Source organism: Paramisgurnus dabryanus, chromosome 11 (assembly GCF_030506205.2).
Source record: "Paramisgurnus dabryanus chromosome 11, PD_genome_1.1, whole genome shotgun sequence".
Classification (NCBI taxonomy): domain Eukaryota; kingdom Metazoa; phylum Chordata; class Actinopteri; order Cypriniformes; family Cobitidae; genus Paramisgurnus; species Paramisgurnus dabryanus.
Window position 1 is genome coordinate 6,749,366 of NC_133347.1, and position 27,772 is coordinate 6,777,137.

Below are 27,772 nucleotides of genomic sequence, written 5' to 3' on the forward strand. Positions count from 1 at the left end.
TGCGTTATCTCACAAGGGTATAGGGAATCGCTTTAAATACTTAAAGAAATGTTTAAACAAAGAAGACAAAGAACCTGTCTGAGCATCTTAATAAAATTGAGATTTACTACTGAAAGGGAATGCCAATCTTGTGCATCTGCTTACATGTGGTGTAGATAGAATACAAAAACATCAGCAGTGAACAGAAGTCCTGGGTAAGAGATTACAGGAGATAATTTGATTTGTCATTGATCCATGAACCCGAGTGAATCCGCCATACACTGTTGCACACTAAGGGTGCATCCGAAAGCTCCAAGGCATGTCCAAATCTAAAGTTTGTTTACTTCCCATCTCCTGAGATACCTTCATTGTCTTATCCCACAATTCTATGCATGTGTGTGCACGGAGAATGTGATTGGTCGAGTCTGGTCAAGTTCAAAAAAATAAAATGGCGGCCAACGAAGCATGCATTTAAATTTCCCAAAATTGCTGGATTTAGCTAAACTAAATGCAATCTATGTACCATGATACTCATTTGCTTATCCTCTAAAATGACCAGATTTCTGAATTAAATGTTTAGAGGTCAGTATGTAATTTTTCAATGTAATTATCTCTGTGAATTAAAAAGGGGGAAATGAATCTAATGCAATAAACTAAAGAACAAATCTAAGTAATTATAACAAGTAATAGAAAAACTAGTAATTATAAAAATATAGCCCATGAACTTCATTCTGTATTTACTGTGTACAGCTCAGTCTCAATCCGAGCTGCAGTCTCAGTCTCAAGTGTGCCTTCGATAGACACTTTACTATCTCTTGAGGCCACGTGAGCTGAAGAGCCGCCAAAATGACAAAAAAGTAAGTGTGTATAAAAATATAAACAAATGGAGTGACTCTTTAAGTTGTTTAAGTAGCAAGAAATGTCTTTCTTGTAATTTAAATGTATTTGTAAAACAACAACACATATGTAAATTAAGGCTCTAATGACATCAAGTACAAACAAGTCACATGACAATAAATCACATGGCAATGCAGTATGTCCGAATTAGATTTATACAATCAGTGGCGGCTGTTGACTGCTCTTCCGAGGGGCGCAAATGAGTGTCATTTGTGTTGCTCGTGTTTTCAAAATATGTGTTTGTTGCATCATGTGAACCATGTGCATCACGTGTTTTGTCAAAATACGTCAAAACCGTTTATGATAAAAGAGACGCTCGCATTCACAAAATACACGCAAGACACTCCCTTAACAGTAAACTCTGATAATGCATGAGATTATGCGAGTATCTGGCAAACGCGAGCATCTCTTTTATCATAAACCCTTTAGATGCGTCTATAGCATGCACATAGGATCACACATATTTTGAAATTACAAACATGACAGGCTACATACATACGAACTTCGCATCGTGCGCCCTCAATAAAGGAAGTCACCGGCCGCCACTGCATACGACACCTACATATACTACATAAATATACAACGTGCTTTTTACTGATAAAGCAGTAGAAAATACAGGAAAAACAGGAACATTTCTGTACAGGCCATCAAGAAATGACCTTATGGTTAAAAAGTCGAGCTTGTAATCCTAGAGTTGGCGGTTCGAGTCTCACGGCAGGCAGGTTGCCACTGAAGTGTCCTTGAGTAAGGCACCTTAAGCCCAATTACTCCCCGGGCTACCCACTGCTCCGGTTGTGTGCTATTCACTACTTACTTGATGGGTTAAATGCAGAGGTCACCATACATTGGTCATTACATCACTTTTCAAAAATGGGGATGTCTGGTCAACATATTATTTACTCTTCGGACAGTTTTCACATGTGACTGTAACCGAAGTAAAAATATTTTGGTAAGTCATCAGATATGAATATATTATATTCCAGTAGTTGATGGGCTGTCTGTAGGGATCTCTGAGATGGTGACAGGTCAAGAGTGACAGCGATATAATGACTTGGGTTCATGCACCCTCTGATGCCTCATATCAGATAGCATTAGGTGACAAAAAATTACACCGTGTTCAAACTGTTCCCCTCTTTGCTGTACTTTTAGATTTACTGTAAGTGTGAATTAGAAAGACAGAATAAATCAGTTTGCTCAGGTCACGGTCAGTGCAGAGAGCACCATTCACTAGGGTTATATAACAGCAGCACTGTCTGAGTCTCATGCATGCATGATCCAAAATATTTGAAGTATTGCATGTAGCGCAGTTTTTGATATATAAATAACTGAAATACTTTTGTGGGCCCTAACAAAAAAAAACAACTTACACATTTGCCATCATCTTGCCTGCTGCTACTCTGTTTCTATTCAAATGAAAGTGAACAAATTGAAGTATGCTGGCCGAGTGCCTTAAGGGAACGTGTGGGCAAAACTTAATAGCTTATTCTATCACTTCACATCGAACACATAATTTCATGTATAGCATCTTCAAAATAAAGGAATGTTGTGATAAAACTATGGCTGTCTGGGTTAATTTAAACAAACGGTAGGGTTCATTCCTTTTAACCCAGCGCTGTGTTGAAAACTAAATTTTTTGGTGTGTATATTGTCTGTAATACTAGACAGCAGGCCTCAGATCTGACGTTATCTTGTATTGAGCCCAGAACGTTTAACAGTACCTGAAAATTTCCATCCTTTTAAAATTTAAATTCAGCTGGACGTTATTTTATCAAGAAGGTTATTCTGTCCTTTATCTCCAGCATCACTTTATTTCATTACAATGAGATTCAGTGATTCCTCAGAATGAAGAATTGTGTGACAGACACAGTACGTGACCTTCCCTGTCCATGAAGATGTCAAACACAGCCCTGCTTTCAACACAATGTCATCACCGTTCATCATTCACAAGCTCGATCTATACGATGTACCATGGCAAGCATTCAAAATTAGAGGGAAATGAAGACAACAGGGAAATAATCAATAAACAGTGTCATTGAACCCATGGGTCAAAGAGAAAACATTACACAACACTGAACTAATAAACACTAACAGATAAATTGATGTCTTTGGCCTTTCTGACAGTTTTATTGACAGAATCAAAATAAAAAGCACAAGAAATAATGGAAAAAAGGCAAGGGACCATAACCCGCTTGCATGTGTATAAAAGCTACACGTATCGCTGTGTGTGCAAACCACTACGCCATCCCTGTCGAAAAAATGGTCCTAAGCTGTCACTGGTGCAGTACCCTTTAAAAAGGTCCTAATAGGTATACCTTTGAGGTACTAAAATAAACTCTTTAGGTGTACTTCTTTAAAGGGTCATACCACAGTGATTATGTTTACATACACAACATGTTGTCAATCCGACTGAATTTAATCCGATTAAGGGTTACGACAATACAGTTTACATGCACCTTTAACATTGCAATCTGATTCAAATGTTCGTTTACATGAACATTCTATATAATCTGAACCGAACATCTGCGCAAGCGCACAGCTAGGGTTGCCAGATTCGCATATCAAAACCAGGCCCAAAGGACATTCAAAACATTCCCAATGAGTATTCACAGTCCAAATACCAAAAGCTAATGAACAAAATCCTTTCATCTTTAACACGCAGGAAATAAACAGCCAGCGGAGACAGTTTAGAAAGTAGCCAAAATCTCAAAAAAGCAGAGGACTTGGCAACGCCACCCAGTGCACAGCATCTGTCGTCAAGTTCATGCTTTATCTCTGGATAAGTGTACAAAGATGAGTTGGAGAAAGTTGTTCTTAAGAAGTTTTTAGATATAGGCAATGAAAACACATTTTTAAAAGGCACAAGGCTTTTTTATTGCTTTATGTAGCAGCACGTGACCCCATTACCTTAAAGGTGCTCTAAGCGAATTGAAGCGTTTTAGACCATAAAACATTTTTTGTTACATACCGGAAACATCTCCTCACTATCTGCTTGCTGCCTGTCCGCTGATCAAACTGTAAAAAAACGCGATCTCTGTAGACAGCCCAGGCTTCACAAACGGCAATATCAACAAATGGCCAAACCTAGCAGCACAAAACGAAACAAAGTATTCCAGCCAATAAACGACAAGAAGGATTTGGGGGTGGGGGTTGGGCGCGTTCATGAAAGCACGGAAGGGAGGGGGAGGGGGAGGAGTTAGCTACGCTCTGTCTGTTTGAAAACAGTTCAAACATCAACAGGAAGTGACGTCGCACATTATTCGCTTAGAGCGCCTTTAATAATGCATTGCCATTGCCTTGCTATTGCATGTGTCTATGAAGAGAATTATGTGAGACATAAATAAGAGGTAAATATAAGAACAATATGTTCTGTGCATGTGCAGAAGGTATTTTTGCATCCAATTGAGAAAATGCTGCGATTGACTCGTTTACATGTATGCTTTTCTCCTGCTAATCGGATCACAGATTAGAGTACACCACCCTTTTCAATACGATTGAAATTTGCATCCCAACTGAACTCAATAGTATTGATTAAGGTGTTTACATGAAGGCTTTTCAATACGATTGAGCCATCAATACGATTACAAACAGATTATTTGGTTGCATGTAAATGTACCTAGTGATAGCTAGGGACCATTTTATGATCATCTGTTCTGATAGTGTACATCATTTGTAGATAATTTAAAGTTATTATTAAATTTGGTCCATATAGATGTTGAGTGACAATCAAATATTATTTACAAAGAGAAAATGGATGCTCAGGTATGTACGTGAATATAATAAATAAATAAAAAATGCCTGAAATCTGATGCTACTAGTAGTAAGATAAGAAAAACATGAACCATAGTTCTTAACTCTTTCGGCGCCATTGACATGATATCTGATCAATTAAGAGAAAACGCTTCCCAGCCAATGACGAGATTTTCAGGCTTTCCGCAATACAGCTATTATCCATCAGTTGGCACACTTCCGCAACTTATACAACCCGGAAGTACCGCCTCACGTGAAAGAGAAAGAACTCCGTGTATGTTTTAAAGATCGCACTGCTTCTGATCTCTATCAAAAGTCCTTCGCAAAAATTGAATTATCTCAGCTTTTTGCTCAAAACTGGGTGTTTTTGAAGAAACCTACTCATGTTTGAGAGGTGATTACAAGAGAACTAATGAAGGTAGGATGAAACAGAGGGTCTGTTCTTTCATCTGATATATTGTTTGTTTATATACTTAAAGAAGAACATTTTCTGGAAGGCATTACATTTTTGTGAAAATCATGAAAAATGCTGGCGCTGGCTGGCAACTTTTTTTTAAAATGCTGGCGGGGAAAGAGTTAAAGAGTACCTATTGTCAGATTCATGTTTTTACATTTGCTTTGGTGTGTAAGTGTGTATTAGTGCATGTTAACGATATACAAAAGGTACATACCCAAGTAAACGATTATGCGAGTTATCGTCTTCAACGTAAATCTCTTTTCTTGGACTACAACAAACACACAGATTGTAGTGAACAGTTTACTTCCTGGGATTGATGATGTAGACAAGACAACATTATCATAATTCCTCCCGGTTCGGACTCACAGCCTGTAAGTTAACTCCTGTTAGCAACTGAATCTTTCAAACATGGTAAGGAACGTCACGTTTCCGGCTGACGTCAGAGGTATTCAGGCCAATCACAACGTACAGATTAGCTGGCCAATCAGGGACACAAGGCTTTTCAAATCTTTGCGTTCCAGGAAGACAGTGAAATCTGGAGCTACAAAAATGTACGGTATGTGGAAAATAATGTGTTTTTTTAACCATAAACCACGCAAACACATTTTATTACGCATTTTTAGCAATAAAATAGGTGCTCTTTAAAAAACACAGAAAAAAATGTTTAATGACCAAAATCTGCTGTACATTAAGTACTAAGCATCCATTTCCATAGGTTTACCATGGTATATAATCCACAAATCTTAATATAATAACCAGTGAAACTCTTTTCATTTGTCCCTGGCCAATCACATCAATGCTCTGAATGGGTAAAACAAACATATTCATGATGATATCAGAGGTAGCTGAAAGGTCAAGAGCAGAAATATGCTGCAGGTCAATGTGAAGTACAAGCAAAAGAAACCAATAAAACAGAGCTGGGGAGGGGAAAGAAAGCTTGACAGATAGATGAAGTGTCTTTAAAAAAAGACAGAAAGAGAGAGAGAGAGAGAGAGATAGAACGAGAAGAACTGACTGATCAGGAACATGCGGTTCTATTGTGGGTGTTTCTTTGTGCACGATTGCAGGTTTGAATATAATGAGGATAATCCATTACAGGCTGAATGGCACGTACCTCACATCACATGTGTTCCCAAACCACAGCCTGCAGAAACCTCCCCCCATCTCCTGGTACCCAACATGCTAACAGACAGTGATTTTGGTGCTTAAATCAATGTGAATCAATAGTGACAACGCAGTCATGTATTATTAAAGAGAATGGATTGACTTTTAATGAAAGAGAGGTCCACAAATATATGAGACGGAGGCAGGGAAGACCGGGGCTAGTTGTCAACATCTTTTCTTCTTCCCTTTCTTTCCGGTTTATATGTATAAGCTTATCAATAAACCTTTTGGAGTAGACAGTTGGATGCTTAAGAGCTTATTCTTCACATAAAAGGACATCAGATATCTAAATGGAAGCTTTTATGGAGTTATAGCCTGAAAGGTCAAACATGTCCAGTAATGGAGTTCATAATGCATGAAACCACAGATTCATTTCTGAGGCTGGGCATCAGTGTTCCCAACGCTGTTTACTGCAGACGGATAATGCTGCAAATTCAATGCAATAATTCAATCCAATGTCTTGTCCTTTTAACATCTAAACCTTGGATTGGAGAAGTCTGTAAATCAAAACCACAAAGTAGGAAGTCTGCAATTTCAGTACCATTAGTAACACAGTAAGCACTGTAAAACACTGCTTGACCTTATTTGAACTATTTTTTATTTAGACAGTATAGTGGAGCATAGAAAGGAAAGTGTTGGGTGGATAGGGGAGCGGGATTGGCAAAGGACCCTTAGAGACGGGAATCGAACTCGGTGATCACACTGATGCTACACGTTGGCACACAGAACACGGGGCGATCTGAAATATTTCACATTGACTTTGCAAACGTCAGGTCCAGACAAGCTGAACAATCTGGTGAAATGACCCATAACCTTTGGGGACAGGCACAGTCACACTGGTACAGATGCTGGCACAACATTCAAAAAAAAAAAAAAAATGTGTGTGTGTGTGTCATATCTAATGCACACACCTTAGTGCCATGAAGACGATAGGAGTTTCTCTCCCAGGATAATAAGCTGATGTAATGAGGCATTAAATCTCTGGACAACCAAGGCCATTTTTTTCTGCTAACACCACAGCAACAAACACAAGGCTGATGATAAAAAAAGTCTTTGGCATTGTCGCTGTGTTGTTCACAGGTCTGTGGAGTGACTCAACAAATTCCCATGTCAGAAAATGCACTCTTGAGATTTTCCTTATTGGAAAAAAATTATACTTTCACATACAAGGCCCAAAATAACAAGAGAAAAGAAGGAACCAAGGCACGATTTTTGCAGTAAACAGATCACTGAACATTTCATGTGTGTAAATATCAGCTCACACAAAAATTAAAATGTATTTGCTCACCCTAACCTTACTCCAAACTGGTTATTTTGATTTACATACAGCAAAAAAAGTGCACCTTGGAGCATCTTTACCAAATAATTAAAGTGAAAAGGTATGAAAATGATAAAAAGCACATTAAAAGTATCACGAAATACATCTATAATGCACTTTTAAAAAATGCTAGGTTGTTTTCAACCCAGCACAAGGTCAAAAAGGGAAAACCCAACCCGTTGAGTTGTAATTTAACCTATGCAGGGATGTTAACCCATTGTTGGTTAAATATAAACATTATGTGGGTTAATTCAACCCAATGGCTTGATAGCCTTTTTTGAAAAGTTGCATTTTTTGTGATTTTCACAAAAATTCCTTCCAGGAAAATTTTCTTCTAAAAATCTCTAAACATACAAATATATCAAATGAAAGAACAGACCCTCTGCTTTCGAACAAACAAACAATAAACAAACAAACAAACAAAACAGAAAAAAAACTTTCATCCTATCTATATTTTTTCTTTGCTTTTAAACTCTTAAATATGGGTATGTTTCTTTAAAAATATATTTTTTTTAGCAAAAAGCTGAAATAATTGCATTTTTGTGAAGGAATTTTGTTAAAGATTAGATTCAAAATGATTATAAAAACATACACAGAGTTTAAAATTAGTAAATTACTTTTTTGCTTCAGTTTTTTTAGGGCCGGGACTCGATTAAAAAAATTTATTTAATTAATTAGAGGCTTTGTAATTAATTAATCGAAATTAATCACATTTTAATCACATATAAATATTGGACCTGAGAACATTGAGAAGTTATTTTTTCACATGCATTTTTAGTATACCATAAATAATGACTGAATACATAAGCTTAAACAGCAAAATATTGTTTATTTTTGTTCAACCAAGCCGTTGTACTCGGAGTCGGGCTAACGTCCACGCTAGCTGCTATATGTTTTGCATTGAGATGATACTTGAGGCTCGATGTGCTGCGGTGATATGTGAATTCCTTGTTGCATAGCTTACACACAACCATGCTCTTATCGACGCTTCCATTCGTTCGTTTTTTATAAAATAATTTCCCATCCACGGGGCCAACCAAAGCGATCTCATCAGCTTCTTCGTTCATGTTCACTGTGGTTTGATGTTGTCTGAAATCATGAACGCTAGTTGGTGCTCCAGTATAATCAGTCCGCCGAAACTCATCCAATGAGAAATGTTCCGCGGTGCAAAAATAAGTGTGATTAAAATGCGTAAAAAATGTTTAACGCATTATTTTTTGTGTAAATAATTAATCTTAATTAACGCGTTAAAGTCCCGGCCCTAGTTTTTTTTATAAATTGGGATTAAAATTTATCAGGAACACGTTTTTTATGTAAATGTTTTCTCTTAATTGACGAGACAACTCGCCATTGGCGGGGAAAGAGTTAAATGAATACATTAATGTAGATTTGGTTTGTTCTTTACATAAAACTATTGTTAAAACTGTTAATATTGTTAATTTAATTTAATTTAATTTAATTTCATAATGTTCAAACTTAATATTTTTTTCTTTTTAACAATTCAAGTTTATACTGTCAGGTTGCTTTTAAAACATTGGATAAAACTGAAAATGTAATTTTATTATTAATAAATGGCTAAATATGTTTGCAGTTTCCTATAAACAAGGTCATAGTCATGTATATTTACTAAAAGCAAGCGTAACACAAAAATCTTGTTTTGTCGTGTTACTTTTGACCCACCTGTGTGTTACTTTTGTCCCAGCTGAGGAGGTCAAAAGTAACAATGCGCTACTCATGTTCAAAGAGAAATTATACTGAAGTCTTTTTACATTTGTTCATAATTTCCCCTGGTATTGATAGACAACACTTGTGAGTTAATGATCACAGCAAAAAATATCTAAAACATTATCTTTTAAAATTAAATTTTTCTGAAAAATAGTACTCTTCCCTGGTCTCACCTAGTCTAAAAAATGCTGGCGTTGGGTCAAAAATGGACAAACCCAGTCACAGATCTTTATCTTTGACCCATTAAAGGATACAACAATACAACATTTTGGCTTGAAACAACTTGGCATAGGTTTAATTACAACGCAGTGGATCAGGTTAGTTCGTTTTTAACGCAATAATGCTGGCTTAAAAAAATACAAAGCATTTTTTAAAGTGTATGGACCCAGAATCCTGGAGCCTTATATTTCTTCTCTCGACAGCCTGAACAACTTTAGTTGGCCGAATATTTCACAAGCTATCTCTTGCAAATTAGAAGCCAGCCAAACCATTTATCCTCCGAGTAATCCAATTCACTTCTTCACTCTGTGCTCTCAATTCATTTGGGAGAAAGATGACTCAGACATTTCAGCACTGCAATAATTGACTCTAAACAATCCTAATAGAGACGAATAAAGAAGCCAAACATTTAGAGAACAACCCGATAAATGATTTAAGAACAAATGTGAGCTGAAAACAAAGATTTGCCAAGCATAAAGAACTTAATTAAAAAGCATTTAACCACTTTACAATAGATAAAAGGTATAGGAAAGGAAGAACAGATCATGACAAACGGAATTCAAACTCACATCAGGACCACAGCTTAGGGCCATATTGGAGCATGTGCACAATTCGCCAGGCCATTATTAATGCCCACAGTAAAAATGTATTGCAGATTGCTCAGGACAGATGATTAATGTAAATACACTATATTTAACAAAATCAAAATATTAACACAAACTCCCTCATAACTGATTTGACTACACACATTGGACATCTGTCAACATAAACATGTTCCTGTAAACAAAAAGCAAGCATTTACACACAAACAGAATATACATGTGTACACATACAGGTGTATGTGCCGGCGATTTACCTTACCTGTCATTGTCCGTGCTCCTAAAGCCCGGTAAGATGTTCCTGAAGCTGCTGTGCCGGTCGAGCTTCGGCTGGCTTTTGGTGCGTTTAATGGAACCCTTCAATCTGCGGCTTAGGAAGCCCTGAGTACAAAACCAGACCAGAGGGCAAAATTACTCACAAAATTTCATTAAGCAGTCATGTCTGCACAACGATGCTATTTCTATCTTTCTGTTTCTGATTTACGTCTCGCTCTCATCCGTAGCGTTCGTTTGAAGCGTGCATAGCTGTGCGATTGGCACGGCGCACACATCTGCTCATGGCGCGATGGGCTGAAGAAGCCCCGCTGATGTGATACTCCCCTTAAAGCTGCTGTTACCATGGAAACTGTTGGCTGGCACGGAAAGGGGGAAAATACTGGTGCACCGAAGGAGCGCTGAGCTGGTGCTTTTGAGAGGCTGTAAAGATTTGGACGAGATTAAAAAGACCTGAATTACTCTCGAAAGACCAAAGTCTGTGTGAGATGCTTGAATGTTATCGGAGAAGACAAACAGGCAATGCATTTTTATGGAGGGCTATAGGCAGGTGGGATAATCATGATGATCCGGAGGTGAATCGAGGTCTGCTGAATAAATGAAAGTCTGATTGAATTTAAATTGCTTAATGGTTGTTGTGGAACAAACTAATGATTTGGGGACCAACAGGAAGGAATACAAGGGCCAAAACAGGCACCAACATATGCTCGTCCACCAAATGTAATACTGCTGTACTTGGACGTCTTGATTAGGTTAACAAACAAGACTCCTTTATAGACGGTTTTAAAAGTAACAACATAAACAAACGGCTTTCGTGGAACAAATGTAACTTCTGGTAAACTCAGTTTAATAAATTATTTAGTTATCATAAAAATATTCCAAAATATGTTATATACAATAGACCTTGTCACATTTTGTCATTTAGCAGATGCTTTTATCCAAAGTGACTTACAAATGAGGTTAACACAGTCTCACCCCATTTCGTCAATATTTGACGACACTTGACCATTCGTCAATATGTGACGCGGAGGGTATACCTTTCGCGTCATTTTTTGACGAACTGGGGACTTCAATACTATTACGTCCGTTGCATTCTCTTCTCCTATTTTCTTACCAATTTCGCGTCGGTTTAGGGTTAGATTACGCAAAATTAAACCGTGTACGCGAAATTAAACAGTGTACGCGAAATTAAACAGTTGTCACCTGGCGTTGGGGTTAGAAACAGTTGTCACCTGGCGTTGGGGTTAGAGTTAGGTTTGGGTAGGGATGTCATTATGTAAATCTAACCCTAAACCGACGCGAAATTGGTAAGAAAATAGGAGAAGAGAATGCAACGGACGTAATAGTATTGAAGTCCCCAGTTCGTCAAAAAATGACGCGAAAGGTATACCCTCCGCGTCACATATTGACGAATGGTCAAGTGTCGTCAAATATTGACGAAATGGGGTGAGACTGGGTTGATGAGGTACACAAAAGAAGCAATTTGAACAACACAAGAACAGCAATACATAAATGCATGTCTCATTAAGTCTAACACAGTATACATAGCCAAGCGTTAGTTTTTTTTTTTGACTGTTCACACTGTCAGTATAAATCAGTTTTTTCTACATATCATATTTAGCAATTATGTGGTTTGAAATCCGATTATAATTGCATTTCCGAAAATCCAATATCAAAGCAACTTTAAAGGGGACACATCATGAAAATCTGACTTTTTCCATGTTTATGTGTTGTAATTAGGTCCCTGGTGTTTCTATCAACCTAGAAAATGTGTAAAAGAACAACCCAGTAACTTAGTTTTGGTAAACCATTCTCTGCAAGCATGTGAATTAATAGGTAATTAAATTTGGCTCCCCTTGTGATGTCAGAAGGGGATAATACCGCCCCTTAATCTGCACTATCCAACCATGGCACTGCCATTTAGTGCAGAAATCAGCTCATTTGTTTTTAAAAGGACACACCCAAAAATGGCACATTTTTTCTCAAACCTACAAAGTGGCAATTTTAAAATGCTATAATAAATTATCTATATGGTTTTTGAGCTAAAACTTTACATATGTACTCTGGGGACACCAAAGATTTATTTGACATCTTAAAAAAGTCTTGTGAAATATCCCCTTTAAAGCAAACCTTTCTTCTTTGGAGTAATCGAAATGTTACAACTCCCTATTTTTTTGGTGCATCTTCCGCATAACATATGCCATTTGTCTAGATTCCAAGTGGAATTATTCATGGAGTGAGTCAGGGTGAAGAAAGAGATCTGTTTGATGCTGTTGTTTGCAGCAGACATGCAACAGGAGTCTGCATCCACAATGTGGATCAATGACACTGCAGGTTGAAAACAATGCTTTCTTGAGAAAGTTCACAAAACTTGCTTCACGGTTCGAAAAGATTTCAATAATGCACCCTTTAAAATGATACTTTTTAAATTAGGTTAGAATTAACATACTGCTGATTTATGTGACTGAATTTACTGATTCACACAAAATTGAGATCTTTGTAAATCAGGCTTTCTTTTTGTATGTTTATAATTAAGTAAATTTCACTGATTTTTTTATGCTGATAATATTATTTACAAGTTTCACTGAAATATTAACATCACTGTTTGGTTAAACCCAACTGTATATGATATAAAATTATGTAAATGATGAGGGGAAGACAAAGTTAATATGATGATCATACATATACGTTACGACAGCATATGTTTTTATATTAACTCAAAATACACTGAAAAAACAAACTTTTTGGTGTAGTAAAATATATTAAGATTATCCCCTTAAAATTTCTAAATAGTAATATTAACATTTATTGATAGAACTAGATTTATGATAATAAAATGATAATAAATACACAGTTAATTAAATGTACAAAATTAACTGTGTGGCAATAGTAAGTCATATTATATATTTTCTTGTATTATTTAACTGTTTTATAGTCACTGCACATACTCCTAAAACAATTAAGTACATTTTAATCAAAAACTTCAGCACTTTCAAGTCAAAAATCTGAGTTAATTAAAATCCATTAAAGTAAAACATTCAAGTGAAATTAACTAAAATTTATTTGCACATGTTGCACAATACTTTGCGCCTGAATATTTAGCTTTTTCACAGAATAAGAACGGATAAGAACTTTAACTACTTAAATATTTGTTTAAAAATGTATTATAGTTTATATTATATTATTGAAGATGTATTGTTGTAAATGATGATTTTGTAAAGTTAACATTCGAGAAATCAGTGTTTCTATACATAACCCCTGTTCAGAACATTTTATTGTATTTCTCGCCACAGTGTTAATATGTCAAACACACAGTTTTGTGTGTGTTTCTGTGGAAAATCAAGTTTATCCAATGACTGACTTATAGTCAGTATGCATTTTGTGTTATAATGCCATTTATAACACTAAGAGTAACTAAGTCCTTAGAACTATGTTAAAGAAAATAACAAACAGTAAATACAATCTACCATACAACAGTAAATAAGATTTATTTAATATTTTTAGGACAGCAATACTTCAATATTCAAAAAAAGTAATAGACATTACCTAAGCGATTAAAAGAAATCTAACTTCTAAAATAAAAATAATTAAGTGACATTTACATAATTATTTAACCAATGTTTCATGCATTATTAAGTAGATTTTTTTTTATTTTAATAGGTAAGTTGTACTTTAAAAAAGCAGTAAATGTGCTAAAAAAGTAAAGTACATTTTACAAGTTGTTGTTTTTTTCGGTATAATTGAAACAATTTTAACTTTAAAAGTTACTGCAACTCATCACTAGTCTATAAAATATTTAAAATGACTTCTACAGCCAATTTATTTATACTTACACATTAGAAGCAGAAACAAATTTTTACAGTGCACATTACTATCCAGAGCCCTGGAGTTAGCAAAAAACCACAAGTTGCCAAAAATACTTTTCTCTTTTTATTTGTATTATTTATCATTATTTTATTATGTACTGAAAACTGGATTCAAATTAGAATGTGTTGTTACGAAACATACACATGGAAAACTAATATAGTCTAAATTAGTGTTGTGCAAAGATTAATCACGATTAATCGCATACAAAATAAAAGTGCATTTTTGCACAAAATATGTGTCTGTGCTGTGTGTAATATGTAATGTTTATTTTAACACAGACATGTAGATATATACATTTCAGAACATTTTTATTTATATATAATTTTTTTGTTTATATATAATATAGAATAAATAAAAATGTGTATATATATATATATATATATATATATATATATATATATATATATACACACACACACACACACACACACACACACACACACACACATGTAAATGTTTAAATGAATGTGATGTGTATTTATATATACATAATAATTACACACAGCACACACTCATATTTTATGCAAAAAAAAATCACTTTTATTTTGTATGTGATTAATCGCAATTAATTTTTGCGCAGCACTATTCTAAATATTACTAGTTTTAAAGGTTGCCAATGTTGTTAGGCAAGATACGATGTGGAGTCAATGCAACCCCTTCAGCTGTGACTTATTCACGATACAAGACAGCCTCGAGTACCTTATTGCGTTAACCAAATGGTTACCAGACAAAACAAAAATAACAAAGCAAAAAATATGCATTAATGCAACTTTCATGAAGTAAAATCAAGGACTGAAATTAAACGTTTTACAAATTTCTAATATCTGCACTGGCCATGTTTTGGTGTTTCATTAGTTGGCAAACATGCATTAAAATGCCAGCGTCTTGTCTAATAGTCTCCGTCAGCAGCCTAAAGTATGCAGGTCCATGAATTCCTTTATGTCCATTGTGTACATGAGCTGAATTCCTCTAATGCTTAGCTGCTGAGCCTGCATTCTGCACCTGCCTCCTCCTCACCCCCTTACACCCTGTAATCATTATGCTTGGCCTCTCTCTGCCCTCTTGTGTCCATGCCTGCCAGTTTGTGTCTGACAGCTTTAATTGTGTGCCTGTCTGTTTGTATGCGCCGACACGACACACGGCGTGAAACATTTCGATGCCGATACATACAGATCTGAGGCCTGTCTGATTTTGTTTAACCCGGTTTGTTACAAAAAAAGCTAAGCCCTGTCATGACCTGCTCTAACAGAACTGCAAGATTGTTAGTCACACCAGTCCTAGTGCCAGAGAAAATCTGGGGCGCTGTCCAAATTCTAGTGAGCTACCTACGTAGACAGCATTTTTAAGAGATGCTTGCATGCTATAGAAAGACAACAAAATAAACAAATTGCTTTTGTGGACTAAATAAAACTTCAGATAGACTTCCACATAGAATCAATAGTCCTTTTACAGTAGTTTATTTAGAATAACAAGGGAAATAAACGACAGATTAATTACCATTGTATATACACTCAGCTAAAGGATTATTAGGAACACCTATTCAATTTCTCATTAATGCAATTATCTAAACAATCAAAAACATGGCAGTTGCTTCAATGCATTTAAGGGTGTGGTCCTGAGTATTTCACAATCTGCTCAGTTACTGGAATTTTCACGCACAACCATTTCTAGGGTTTACAAAGAATGGTGTGAAAAGGGAAAAACATCCAGTATGCGGCAGTCCTGTGGGTGAAAATGCCTTGTTGATGCTAGAGGTCAGAGGAGAATGGGCCGACTGATTCAAGCTGATAGAAGAGCAACTTTGACTGAAATAACCACTCGTTACAACCGAGGTATGCAGCAAAGCATTTGTGAAGCCACAACACGCACAACCTTGAGGCGAATGAGCTACAACAGCAGAAGACCCACTGGGTACCACTCATCTCCACTACAAATAGGAAAAAGATGCTACAATTTGCACAAGCTCACCAAAATTGGACAATTGAAGACTGGAAAAATGTTGCCTGGTCTGATGAGTCTCGATTTTTGTTGAGACATTCAGATGGTAGAGAATTTGGTGTAAACAGAATGAGAACATGGATCCATCATGCCTTGTACCATTGTGCAGGCTGGTGGTGTAATGGTGTGGGGGATGTTTTCTTGGCACACTTTAGGCCCCTTAGTGCCAATTGGGCATCGTTTAAATGCCACGGCCTACCTGAGCATTGTTTCTGACCATGTCCATCCATTTATGACCACCATGTACCCAACCTCTGATGGGTACTTCCAGCAGGATAATACAATACAAATGTGTACCTTTTTGAAAGGGTACTGTCCCAGTGACAACTTTTGTACTTTTATTTCTGACAGTGTATATTATATCTAATGCATATCAAATATTACACTGAGCTAACACTACTGTACAAAAGCTACAGGTCCTTTAATTCTTGCCTGGCTGCCAAACCACACAGTTGTGATAGTCGTCTCCCCTCATCTTTAGCAAACCTAAACATTTCATTTTCGACAAGGTATTTGTTTCAGAGATCAGTTTAGCCACTAGCCAGACTGAAAAATAAATACTCACTGGAAGTTTAGGCGCATTACTGCAACAATGTGCGTGTGTCTGATGAAACCTATAAGATGGATCAGTTCTAAGGCAGCACAATGGTATAGCTGTAGCTATAGCTCAAAGGTCATGGGTTTGACCCCAGGGAACTCACATACTAATAAATGCATACCTTGTAATGCACGTCGGATAAAAATGTGTGCTAAATTTACACAATTGGAACACTTGAAAGGGTTAAGCATTCCCTGCAGTTGTGTCTCAACAAGCAACAAGTCAGTCTCACCGTTACCACTGAAATGAAGTCATCTGCTTTTCATCTGTATCGTGCCAATGTACCAAGGTTGCAAGATAAACATTCCTGCAAGGCATCTAATTTAATGACAATAATTCAACAGGCCTCTCGTGCCAAATCTGCCAGATGTCTCCCTATCAACAACTCTTTATTACTCTGAAGACAATGTTTTTTATTTTGCAGAAGAGTGCCAAGCGCATGTAGTTATGCGAAGCATAACGTCCATTATCAGACCCTTACCATACTCTCAGCTCTCAGACTGTGCCCAAAGCATCTGCTAAAACAATGCATCCAATATCATTATCGGTTCTGCTAGCAGCCAGAAATCTGTAACCTCGGGTTCATAACGATCGCAGAGGTATCGAACTTCTCTCAGGGTTCTCAAAGTGGTCCGCACAGCACGCCCTCCAACATTCGCCCTCCCTCCTTCTGTTTCAACAAGCTCAGGATCCTGCTCAATTAGCATGGATCCTGGTTCGGCACGCTCCGGCATACATCACCGGAGACAGCGGGACTCTCTCGTGGCCCTGCGGGGGCCAAACACACTACTCATCGACATGCACGAGGGGCGTTTACATTTAAGCGTGCTTACAAACACAGAGCCGTTTTGCCCTGATTCAGTTAATGGGTCCTGTCATTAGGTTAGCTATGTAATTAAGCCATGTGGGTGAACTGAAAGCAATGAATAACTGTTTATCTGAAGTCTCTGGTTGGGTGGTAAACAAGAGTGGAAGAAATACAACAAGGCTTTTGGGGAAGAGATTCACGGGACTACTGTATTAAATCAATGTCACTGTGCAAGATACTGTAGGAATTATTTTGTTTCTTTATTCCTCACTGGAAACACAAGGACAAAGACCAAAGGAAACAACGTCCCAGCAGGAATTGAGCAAGAGGAACACCTCATCACCTGTGACTGGCATGAAGGGTTAAACAATGCCCTTCTCGAGAGGGCATGAAACAAGCACAGGGATGCCAGGGCAATGCTAGCTGTTCCCGTGGCATTTCTACATCGCAGCGAAATGCAGTAAGATTCCCTTTCGATCTGTCTCATTTACAGCACACATCAGCCAGGACTGATCTCATCTCCTCCAACACATTAGATACACATTCAGGTCTATAAACCAATAGCTTAACTTTATCCAGCTGTGTAATCCTCTCCTCATATTGTACTGTAGGGAGACCTGGGGCGTCAGAGCCAGCCGTGACCGGGTTGCTCACTTATCTGTGAAGGGAGTCATTAGTTGGGATGATTCTTGTCTCAGGCCCCAGATGTACCTGCACCCTGCCATCTCTCTTTAGGCTGTGAGATGACACCTGTATTACTCGACTAACAACAACTGCTGGGATTAACCTCGTAACAGAGAGCAACAAACTTCACAGCAGTTTGGCTGCTGTACAAGTGCTTTGACTCCCATGTTAAGGGGTGGTCACACTACACTTTTCATTCCACTGACTTTCATCTATAAGCATGCAATGCGTCAGACTGGAGATGCATGCTCGTGTGAAGATATTTCTCATTTCACTGCACACTAAAGTGGTGAACTCGGACCTGTGAATTTATATCACATGGAGACAGGTGGACAAAGCACTCCATAATCCATATTCGCTGCAATGTTCGATAAATATTCACATACTCAAAGTTTAGTGTGACTGCACCTTGAAGGATTAGTAAATTTTCTTTAAAAAAATCCAGATAATTGTTGTATGTCGAATGATACTAATTAATGTCTTTGTGTCAGTTTATTGTTTAAAATGGTCCGCAAATGTGCGTTTCATATATATAACACGTGACCTTTCTATGTCACTACGCAATTACGTGAGTTTGCGCCGGCATGTTAAAGGACCGGAGATAGACGAGAAGTTGTGATTTAAAAGTGCATATTTCTTATTTTTCTTGTCAATCCTTTAAGAGTCATAAACACTATGGCCTTTATTTTAACTTTCTAATCGCATGGTCTAAAGCGCATGGGGCACAGTCTAATGCTGCGTTTACACCAACCGCGGTAGAGGCGTGAAGCGCGAGTGATTTCAATGTTAAGTCAATGTGAAGACGCGTTGATGCGCATCAGGAGGTCCCGCGGCGCAGAAGAGGCATTCGGCGCGGAAGACGCGTTTCCGTCTCTTTCGCGCGTGAAGCTCGTGCGAAAGGCGCGAATTGAGCATTGTGCGCGGTACGCGCGAATGGTGCTTTTTGTGCATTTTGCAGTTCACGCGAATTTGCGGCTGATGGGCGAGTTAAAAAATTTTAACTTTGGAGGAATTTTGCGCCGCATTAACGAATCAGGAGCCTGCTTGCTGCTGTGGTGGCAGCCCCGCCGGGAGTCACTCATTCACCCAACGCTTGATATTGTCTATAAGCAGTCACCCGGAGCTATATGACACAAGTTTTTATTCCTATAGAGAAGACAGGAATAAAAAAAACCTCGCTTGGAAGAGTGTCAGTGAGGACATTGGGCAACCTGGTAAGTTGTAATACACACTTCACTTTTGAATCATGTGACGTTTATCGACCCGCGTCGTTTATTTTCCCCCTATAGTAAGGTTACCAAATACAAACTGGTAACTCTCTCGATAAATGCACAATCAACATCAGTCATCTTGCAAACAGACAACCGCATAGCACTCAAATGCTAGCTTTTTCCGCACGTCTACGCCGCTCTACAAGCGCGAATGCATCCAAATTGTTCAAGCGGCAAAGCACGCGCGGTAGACGCGATTTTGACGCCTGAAACGCGGTTGGTGTAAACTCAGCATAAAAGGGCGTTTCCGAATCCATTTTTGCTAGTTTAACCACAGGAAAAATGGTTTGTGCGCCTGGCTTACAGTCTAAAAGGGTTGTTTCTATTTTAGTAATGAGTAGTAAGTGTGTTTTGGGCGTAACATTCAATAAACCAATGAGAGTCTCATCTCTCATCCCCTTTAAAAGCCTGTTGTGCTCGCGCGAAGGCGGACTGCCTATATACATGCGGCGGAAAAACTGTAAGCAGAGGAAGAAGACAACCAGTTTAAGATTGATGTTAAAAAATTGGGTTGTGTTTTATTTATTGAAATAGTTATTTCTGTAATCAAAGCTTTGATTCTCTTTAAACGTCATTATTTCAGTAATGAAGAAAAATAAGCAGTGTTTTAATTACTGACAAGTATGATGCATGATCACTGTAAAGTTTTTTATAAAAGAATTTACAAAAATGCTCAAAAAAAGATTTGCATATGTAAATATACTTTATTTGTAACAAACAAGAGATAAATAATTTCTAAACATTTGGAGAGCCATTTAAGCAATGGAAAAGCACCCTGAGTGTTTTGGGAAAATATTCCTTAAAAATGTTTCTCGCCACATCCAAAGGTACAAAGTCATGATGTACAATAAATCTGAGGGGTACCATAAAAAACAAAATGCAATATTAGCACTTTTTATAAGAAAAAAATCTGCTTACTAACTAGGCTACAGGTGAAGCAGTTCTTTATGCCTTCTTATAATCGCTCCTCAAAAATGATCCATTACATTTTAGTCCTTTAATTTTTTTTATATTTAAAACGTTTGTGTGCTGCTGCGCATCTATGTGTGTGATAAGCAAATGTGTGTTGTCATTCCATTTATAGGGGCATATTACTAATGCGCTCTTTAAATAACAAAAACAATATTGCACCATTAACTTTATACTTTAGACCAGGTTTTAGTTGGTCAAATGGCTTTGTCTATTTTAGTTGCCTCAAAATAGCAACGCACCAACAATGCAGCTGAACACACCTCGTTTTCAGATCAGAACACCCATGGGAACACAAATGGGCACAAATGTATTTGCTATTTAAACAATGTGACGCTGAATGCAAAAATGACAACTGCGCCAGGCTGAAACTAGCAAAAACACTTACGCCGTGCTTTGTGCTGCATTGCGCAGGGTGTATGATAGGGCCCTACGTGTGCCACATAAATGCTGTCATCCAGAGCATTGGAATTGTGTTGTAAAGATGGTGTGGCCTAGTTACAAATCAACTGTGAAATTCTCATAAATGCGTACCGTGACTTTAAAAGGTGTTGATGTATCAGCATCCATGCCGACCGCTGCTTTGTCCACTGTAGCGCCAGGCATGCTGCGTCGACGGCCCACCCGGTCAGTGTGTGACTCTAAATCAGAAAGAAAAAAAATAAACACCAACATATATATTTTTAAGAATTGAATCTGTTTGAGCATTTATGTAATTGGATGTATTTTTTCACTCTGTTTTGTTTGATTACGTATGTCTTTGTTTAAGGTGTTTATTATATCTGGTGCCTGTTTGTGGGGGGTGGTTCTCCTTTTTTTTGTTTTTCTTTGTGTATAGTATGTCTTTGTATACATTCCATATTCTTTCATCTGTTTTATGTTTATATGAAAAACGGTTCTAAATAAAAAAAAAAAAAAAAAAAAAAATGCCCCTTTGTAGGTGTGAGCAAAAATGTGCAATTTTTGGGTGTCCTTTTAAATGCAAATGAGCTGATCTCGGCACTAAATGGCAGTGCTATGGTTGGATAGGGGCAGTACGATCCCTTTCTGACATTACAGGGGGAGCCAAATTTCACATGATTGCAGAGAATTATTGGGTTGATCTTTTTCACATTTTCTAGGTTGACAGAAGCTCTGGGGACCCAATTACAGCACTTAAACATGGAAAAAGATTTTCATGATATTTTAAATTTTCTCATTTTAAGTGAAGAATTTAAGTTGAAAATGTTTAAATATTTACAAATATTTTTTCAATTACATTTTTTACTTAAAGTGACAAAATTTAAGTTTAGAAAACTTTACTGTTTTCACCAATTACTAATTGAAGCATGTTTTTCTTAAGTTGATCCAATTTTGACTTTACAGTGTAAAGGAGGCCCAAATCTAGCCTTTTAAAACATATGAGAAGTTTTAGCGGATCTTGGCTGAGCCTTGAATAACCAACCAAATGTACTCTGGAGTGAACATTCAAAACAACTTAATTCATGTGGTTGCTTACTGGCTCAAACCAAAAGGGCCACCCTCACATTTTCCTGATATTCTGTTTCTGTAAAAGCTTTACTTTGTCAGTCACACACTTTAATCATGCATAACCAGATGGTTGAATTTCTGCCTAAAACAAGCTGTCAGACAGTCTTGGCATTCACTGCATGTCTGTATCTCCGTCTGCCCGATTGATGGAAATAAGGAGAGAACAAGTGTTTGTGCAAAAACCAAATGAGAAAGTCAATGCAGTTGACCTAAAAGACAAAATCTATGGGGCACATCCTACTGTTTCTCTCTTTGTACAGTTTGAATCATTTCGGATTTTACTCAGGAAGATGCATCGCTAACAAGATCTGGAAGAACTATTTTTGGAGCTCTTTCTGTCACCAATTTTCCTGTGCCTGAATTATTTGAATTAAAAAGTCTCCCATACTGCAGAGAAGATCAAATTGAGTCTGGTTTTGGGGGCGAACTGCTCCCCACTTTTTAACAAAGCCTGGCATGCTTGCACCCGTGTGTGCATCTGCTTGCTGTTCTGCTCAGTAACATCTACAAAGAGCATCAGAGAAATCAATCAGTAACTCAAAGATTAAAGGATTCCTGCATGGATTTGTTTTGCCATCCGGTCCTGAGTCATTGTTTAGTTTTTGGAAGAAGAGTGACTAACCTCCCTGCAGAGGTATCGACATATGAAAATTCAGTCTGTGTATGAGCGTGTGTTTCAGTAATTTAATCATAAAAATATGAACAGATTGGAATGCATGGGAGGGAAATCTCAAACACAAGCTCTTGCGTATCGTGTTGATATCACAACATCTTGATGCATATGTTTAGCATGCAGGCAAGATCACATGATTTGTGACCTAAATGCAATGCTTGTAAACAAAGACACATACAATGGTTTTATGAGCAATACACTATGATGCTTGTTAGTAAACATATTATTGGTTAACTGTTTAATATACAGTAAAATAAAAATGCTTCACGATGCCATAGAAGAACTATCTTATATATATACTATCACACTTAGAGGGTTTTGCATCTAAACTCTTCATATGTTGTCTTGCATTATAAACTCCAACAATACAGCACATAAGGTTTAAATATTAATGTGATTGAAACAACAAGCAGGTGAGTAAATGCTGAGATAATGTTTATGATTGGGTAAACTAACCCTTTAGGCTATGATATTATTGTATATTATTATTTTTACTGCTCACACAGTCTTGGTTACATAATTTCAGCAGAAAAATCATTTCAAAGGCGAAGAAAGCTATTATGGTTTGATAAAAGATTTTGTACATGGACAAAATGAGTGTTTTATAATAACAAGCACTGAAGAATTGTGCACATAAGACCAGGGGTGACTTTTGCTTGTTTTTCACCAACCCTTTTTTGTGTCTTCATGACACTAGGAATATGACAGGAGTCATATAAGAAATTATTGAATTATTAGAAAATATTGCACACCCAATAATGCGGCATGACGCGATGCGGAGTGCCGTTACACCACGAGTGTGCATTATTTTCAGTTGTAGCACAGGGCTGTTAAATGCTTTATTCTGATTGGATAAGAAATGATCCATGGGTGTTGATTATTTTTCTGTAAAACGCACACCTTACCATTCAAATGTTTTAAAATAACCAACAATGTCTTTGCATTTTCAAATATTTTAAAATAACCAACATAGCAATGTCTTTGCATTTTCTGTGGCAACCGTGGTATAAATGTAATAATTGACTCTGGTCCATTCAATTTTCCGAAAATAATGCACAACTATGGTGTACCACCTTGGGTGTGCATTATTTTATTTATGAATAATTCAACGGCCTTCGTCAATTATTCCTTACATAATGTAAAGGACCATAGTCAATTATTATGCCTATACCACGGTTACCACAGACATTGCTCTGGTGGTTATTTTAATACATTTGACAGGTCAGGTGTGCATTTATCGAAAAATAATGCATACCCGTGGAACACCTCTCAACCAATCTGAATAAAGCATTCAACAGCCCATGGTATAATGAGAGAAACTTTGTGTCCTTTGAAGCTTCGACAGGGGGGTCACTATCCACTCCCATTGTAAACAAAAAACACAGAAAAAACCTTAAAGCGTAACTTAACCCCTGGTAAGAGCCTGACTCCACCCACTGGCAATATATTTAAAATGCAAAAAAGTGGGCAGATCCCAACGGAGATAGAGGGGACGAACTTAGCTCATACCAACTGTGTGGTGAGATCGTAACAAGGGTGTGGTGAGCTTGAACCTGCTTACGTCACAAGGTATTTTTTGGACCCAACATCCAATAGGAAAATTCAACTGCAGTAGCCACCGTTCAACCTGAAGAGGGCAGCACTCAAGACGTTTTACACCATACATTGTAGTATTGAAACACTTTATATCCAAATGTCAAAAAACTTACTAAAATCAATGAACAGCACAAATAAAGACCCATTCTTACAGATCATTAACTAAAAAATGTTGGTTTAGGGTTTAGTTATGCTTTAAAAGAAATCATTTTTTTCATTTTTGCATTCTGTCAATGAATTGTATGTCCTTTCATAAAGCAAACTTTAGCAATAGTAAAAAACACCACTCAATGTTCTTCACTGACTAAAAACTTTAAAAGCAGTTTGCTCTAAATGATAAACACAATGTCATTACAACCCGCAAAATGGTTAATTGATTCAGTATCTCTTTCACCACTAAACTGTTTGGTGGTCATGATAGATAAAATGCCAGCAAATAGAAAAACATGAAACAGCAATTAGGAGACGTCTCCACAATCCTCCACTTAAAGCCGAGTGCTTTTGAAGTGTCGAGAAAATAAACCGCTTTCATATTGAGAGGGGCTCGAGGAACCTCTGAACTCTTGACCGCTCTGCTGATATTTGTTCAAAGCAAACATGCTGTCAAGACAACAGAAGTTAAGTGTACGTGTTGCCGTGGAAATGTCCTCGCTGTACTTTCAGGATGGAGAAGAGAGATCACAACTGAGGTCTCATTATCTGGTTAACAAAACTAAAGGAGTTAAATATGAAATCTTTTTCAGAATTTACAGTACCCACATGACTAGTTGTCACATGCATGTTTCCCATTATCAATGTACTGACATATTTTAAACTTACCACAATGATAAGTTTACAATATTAATCGTTATATTGAAATAAGCTCAAAATATTATTTGTTTTCCCGCACAACTATCGTTTTACTTCAGAAATCCTATGTTAAAGGAAAACACCACAGTTTTTCAATATTTTACTGTGTTCTTATCTTAGCTTAGAAGAATTTATACATACCTATCTTTATTCAATGCATGCACTTAATCTTTGTACAGTGCGTCGTGAATGTGTTAGCATTTAGCCTAGCTCCATTCATTCCTTAGGATCCAAACAGTAATGAATTAAGAAGCCACCAAACACTACACACGAGTAAGTATGGTGGCACAAAATAATATAGACGGGCGCAGAAATATGGACAGAAGTTTGAGCAAGAGGGTGAGTAGTCAGGAGTGATGATGTTACCTTGCACCGAGGTCGAAGTGCTGCAAACTAAGTGCTCTTCCGACATCCAATGTAGTTCTCATTTTTTATCCGCTTAACAAAATCGCCACATTTTATTTTGTGCCACTATACTTACTCGTGTACCTACTCATGTAACAGTCTTTAAAACATGGAAATGTTTGATGGCTTCTAAATTCATCCCTGTTTGGATCCTAAGGAATGAATGCGGCTAGGCTAAATGCTAACACGTTTACGACACGCCGTACAAAGATTAAGTGCACGCAATGAGAAAAGATAGGTATGTATTAATTTGTCTAAGTTGAGGTAAGAACATAGTAAAATATTGAAAAACTGTGGTGTTTTCCTTTAACACACCGGTTGTCAATGACTTGAAAAATTTGATTATAACACTTTGAGATTTTGTTAAAAAATTATTATTATTATTACTATTATGTAATTTGGATCACTTTAATTATGGGTGTATGTGCTTTTTGGAGCTTCACCATGTTAACAAGATAACATGACAACATTCCAATATAAAATGTCGTCAATATATGAAAAGCTCAGATGCAAAACCTCTAAGTGCGTCTGACATGTATTCTTATAAATGAGCATTTTTGATCAGGCAAATGTTATTATTAGTCATTAAAAACAGTATTGTCACAAATTTCATTTCGACAAGAGTCACATTACATGCGTAAATCTTATGTAAAAAATTATTTTTGAAGGAAGTCATACTGTATACATCTGGAATGGCAAGCAGAATTAATTATGAAAAAAGGTTGATTTTTCAGTGAACTATTGCTTTAAACCAGCATTTGTGTTATATCGGTCTGTGTTATATATGTGTGAAATGAATACAGTTATATAAAGCTAGATTGAAGATCAATGAGGTTGTATAATATGGTAAGCAGGCTACCCAGCACACCACCACAGAAACAGAAACAAAGCAACGTACAAATCGCTTGTTGCTTTCATGTTACATCATATACAGTAAGTGTAAAATTTAGCCTCATAAAATAAACATTTCTCAAAATAAATACTAGTAAGAATAAAAGGCAAGCAATGCTCCATTTAAATAAATAAATTCACAGTCTAGTGGCTCATTCACCAGAGACAAACAGCACAACTGCCTGATGCGAGCGGCCCTATTAATCTACACTGAACAAGATACATGACCCAGGCGTGTACGAGGCGTCTGCGCCCGGGTGTCGTTGTCCTCCATCTGATCTCACAGAGGACTTTGTCATTACACAGAAGTGCTACGATCTCATTTAGCATTCAAGCGGGACTATAACTCACAGATCTGTCTCATTTTCTCTTAATCTAAATGCATGTTCCTTTCTTCAAGTCTGGCTCAGCTTGTCACAGCAGGACGCAATGAATCTTTACACGCCCCTCGGTTTGGTTAGATGAAGACCAGAGACACCTGCAAATACTTCTTTCACTCTAATGCACTACTAAGGCTTAAAAGTAATAAAGATACATTTACAACAACTGTTGTTTGCGTATAAATGAAGTCGCTTTGGATAAACGTAATGCAATGTAATCCAGTAACTTACTGTACATTTATGCAGTTGAAAATTAATGTAGACAATTGAGGCATTACAAGACATTTACGATAAAAGGTTTTCATTATATTTTCTACTCTCCTCTGCTCAGCTGACCGAAAGGTCTGTCTTATAAAAACAGGTTTTGCTCAGTAAATAAAACCTAAAACTCTTATATTGGAGTGCAAAGGGCATCAAGGGTTTGAAGCTTCATTTGTTCAGGCCAAAGCTCAGGTATTAAAGGAAACTGAGGTCATTCCTCTTACATGCCCCTTTCCTAGATGTATAATACTTAATGCCTGGAACTCAGCCTGTCAATCAAACTAAGACGATGAGAAGAGCTGATGCAGCTTTACAATACATAGATGTTTAATGTGCTATGTCTTAAAGCATCAATCACTTTGTGAAACAGACACAGAGCCAAACTTCGAGTCTTTTGAGGTTCTGGAACTGGCAGAACTTCTTTGGTCTTCGGCTGAGGAGTTCAGGTGAGGCCATGACAGACCGCAGATATCTCACATCAGCCATCATCTCGTGTTTGCCGAGTCTACAGAACCTTTCATCTCCAAATCTTTCTCAGCAGGCCTTTACCAATCTCATCAGCTGCCCAAATTCACTGAGCCGCTTCGAGACATTTATCAAATCTGAGCAGCGAG

At 37.2% G+C, this 27,772-nt stretch overlaps 1 protein-coding gene across 3 annotated transcripts in view; it reads right to left on the minus strand.

Annotated features, from left to right (window-relative positions):
• dab2ipa (DAB2 interacting protein a) overlaps positions 1-27,772 on the minus strand; it is a 112,765-nt gene that overhangs the window by 48,896 nt on the left and 36,097 nt on the right. For all 3 annotated transcript variants that reach the window (XM_065248374.1, XM_065248373.2, XM_065248372.2), the window contains exons 2-3: positions 21,108-21,214; positions 10,368-10,486 (exon numbers count right to left, since the gene is read on the minus strand). In XM_065248374.1, coding sequence (XP_065104446.1) covers positions 10,368-10,486; positions 21,108-21,214 — 226 coding nt within the window. The remainder of the gene's footprint in view (positions 1-10,367; positions 10,487-21,107; positions 21,215-27,772) is intronic.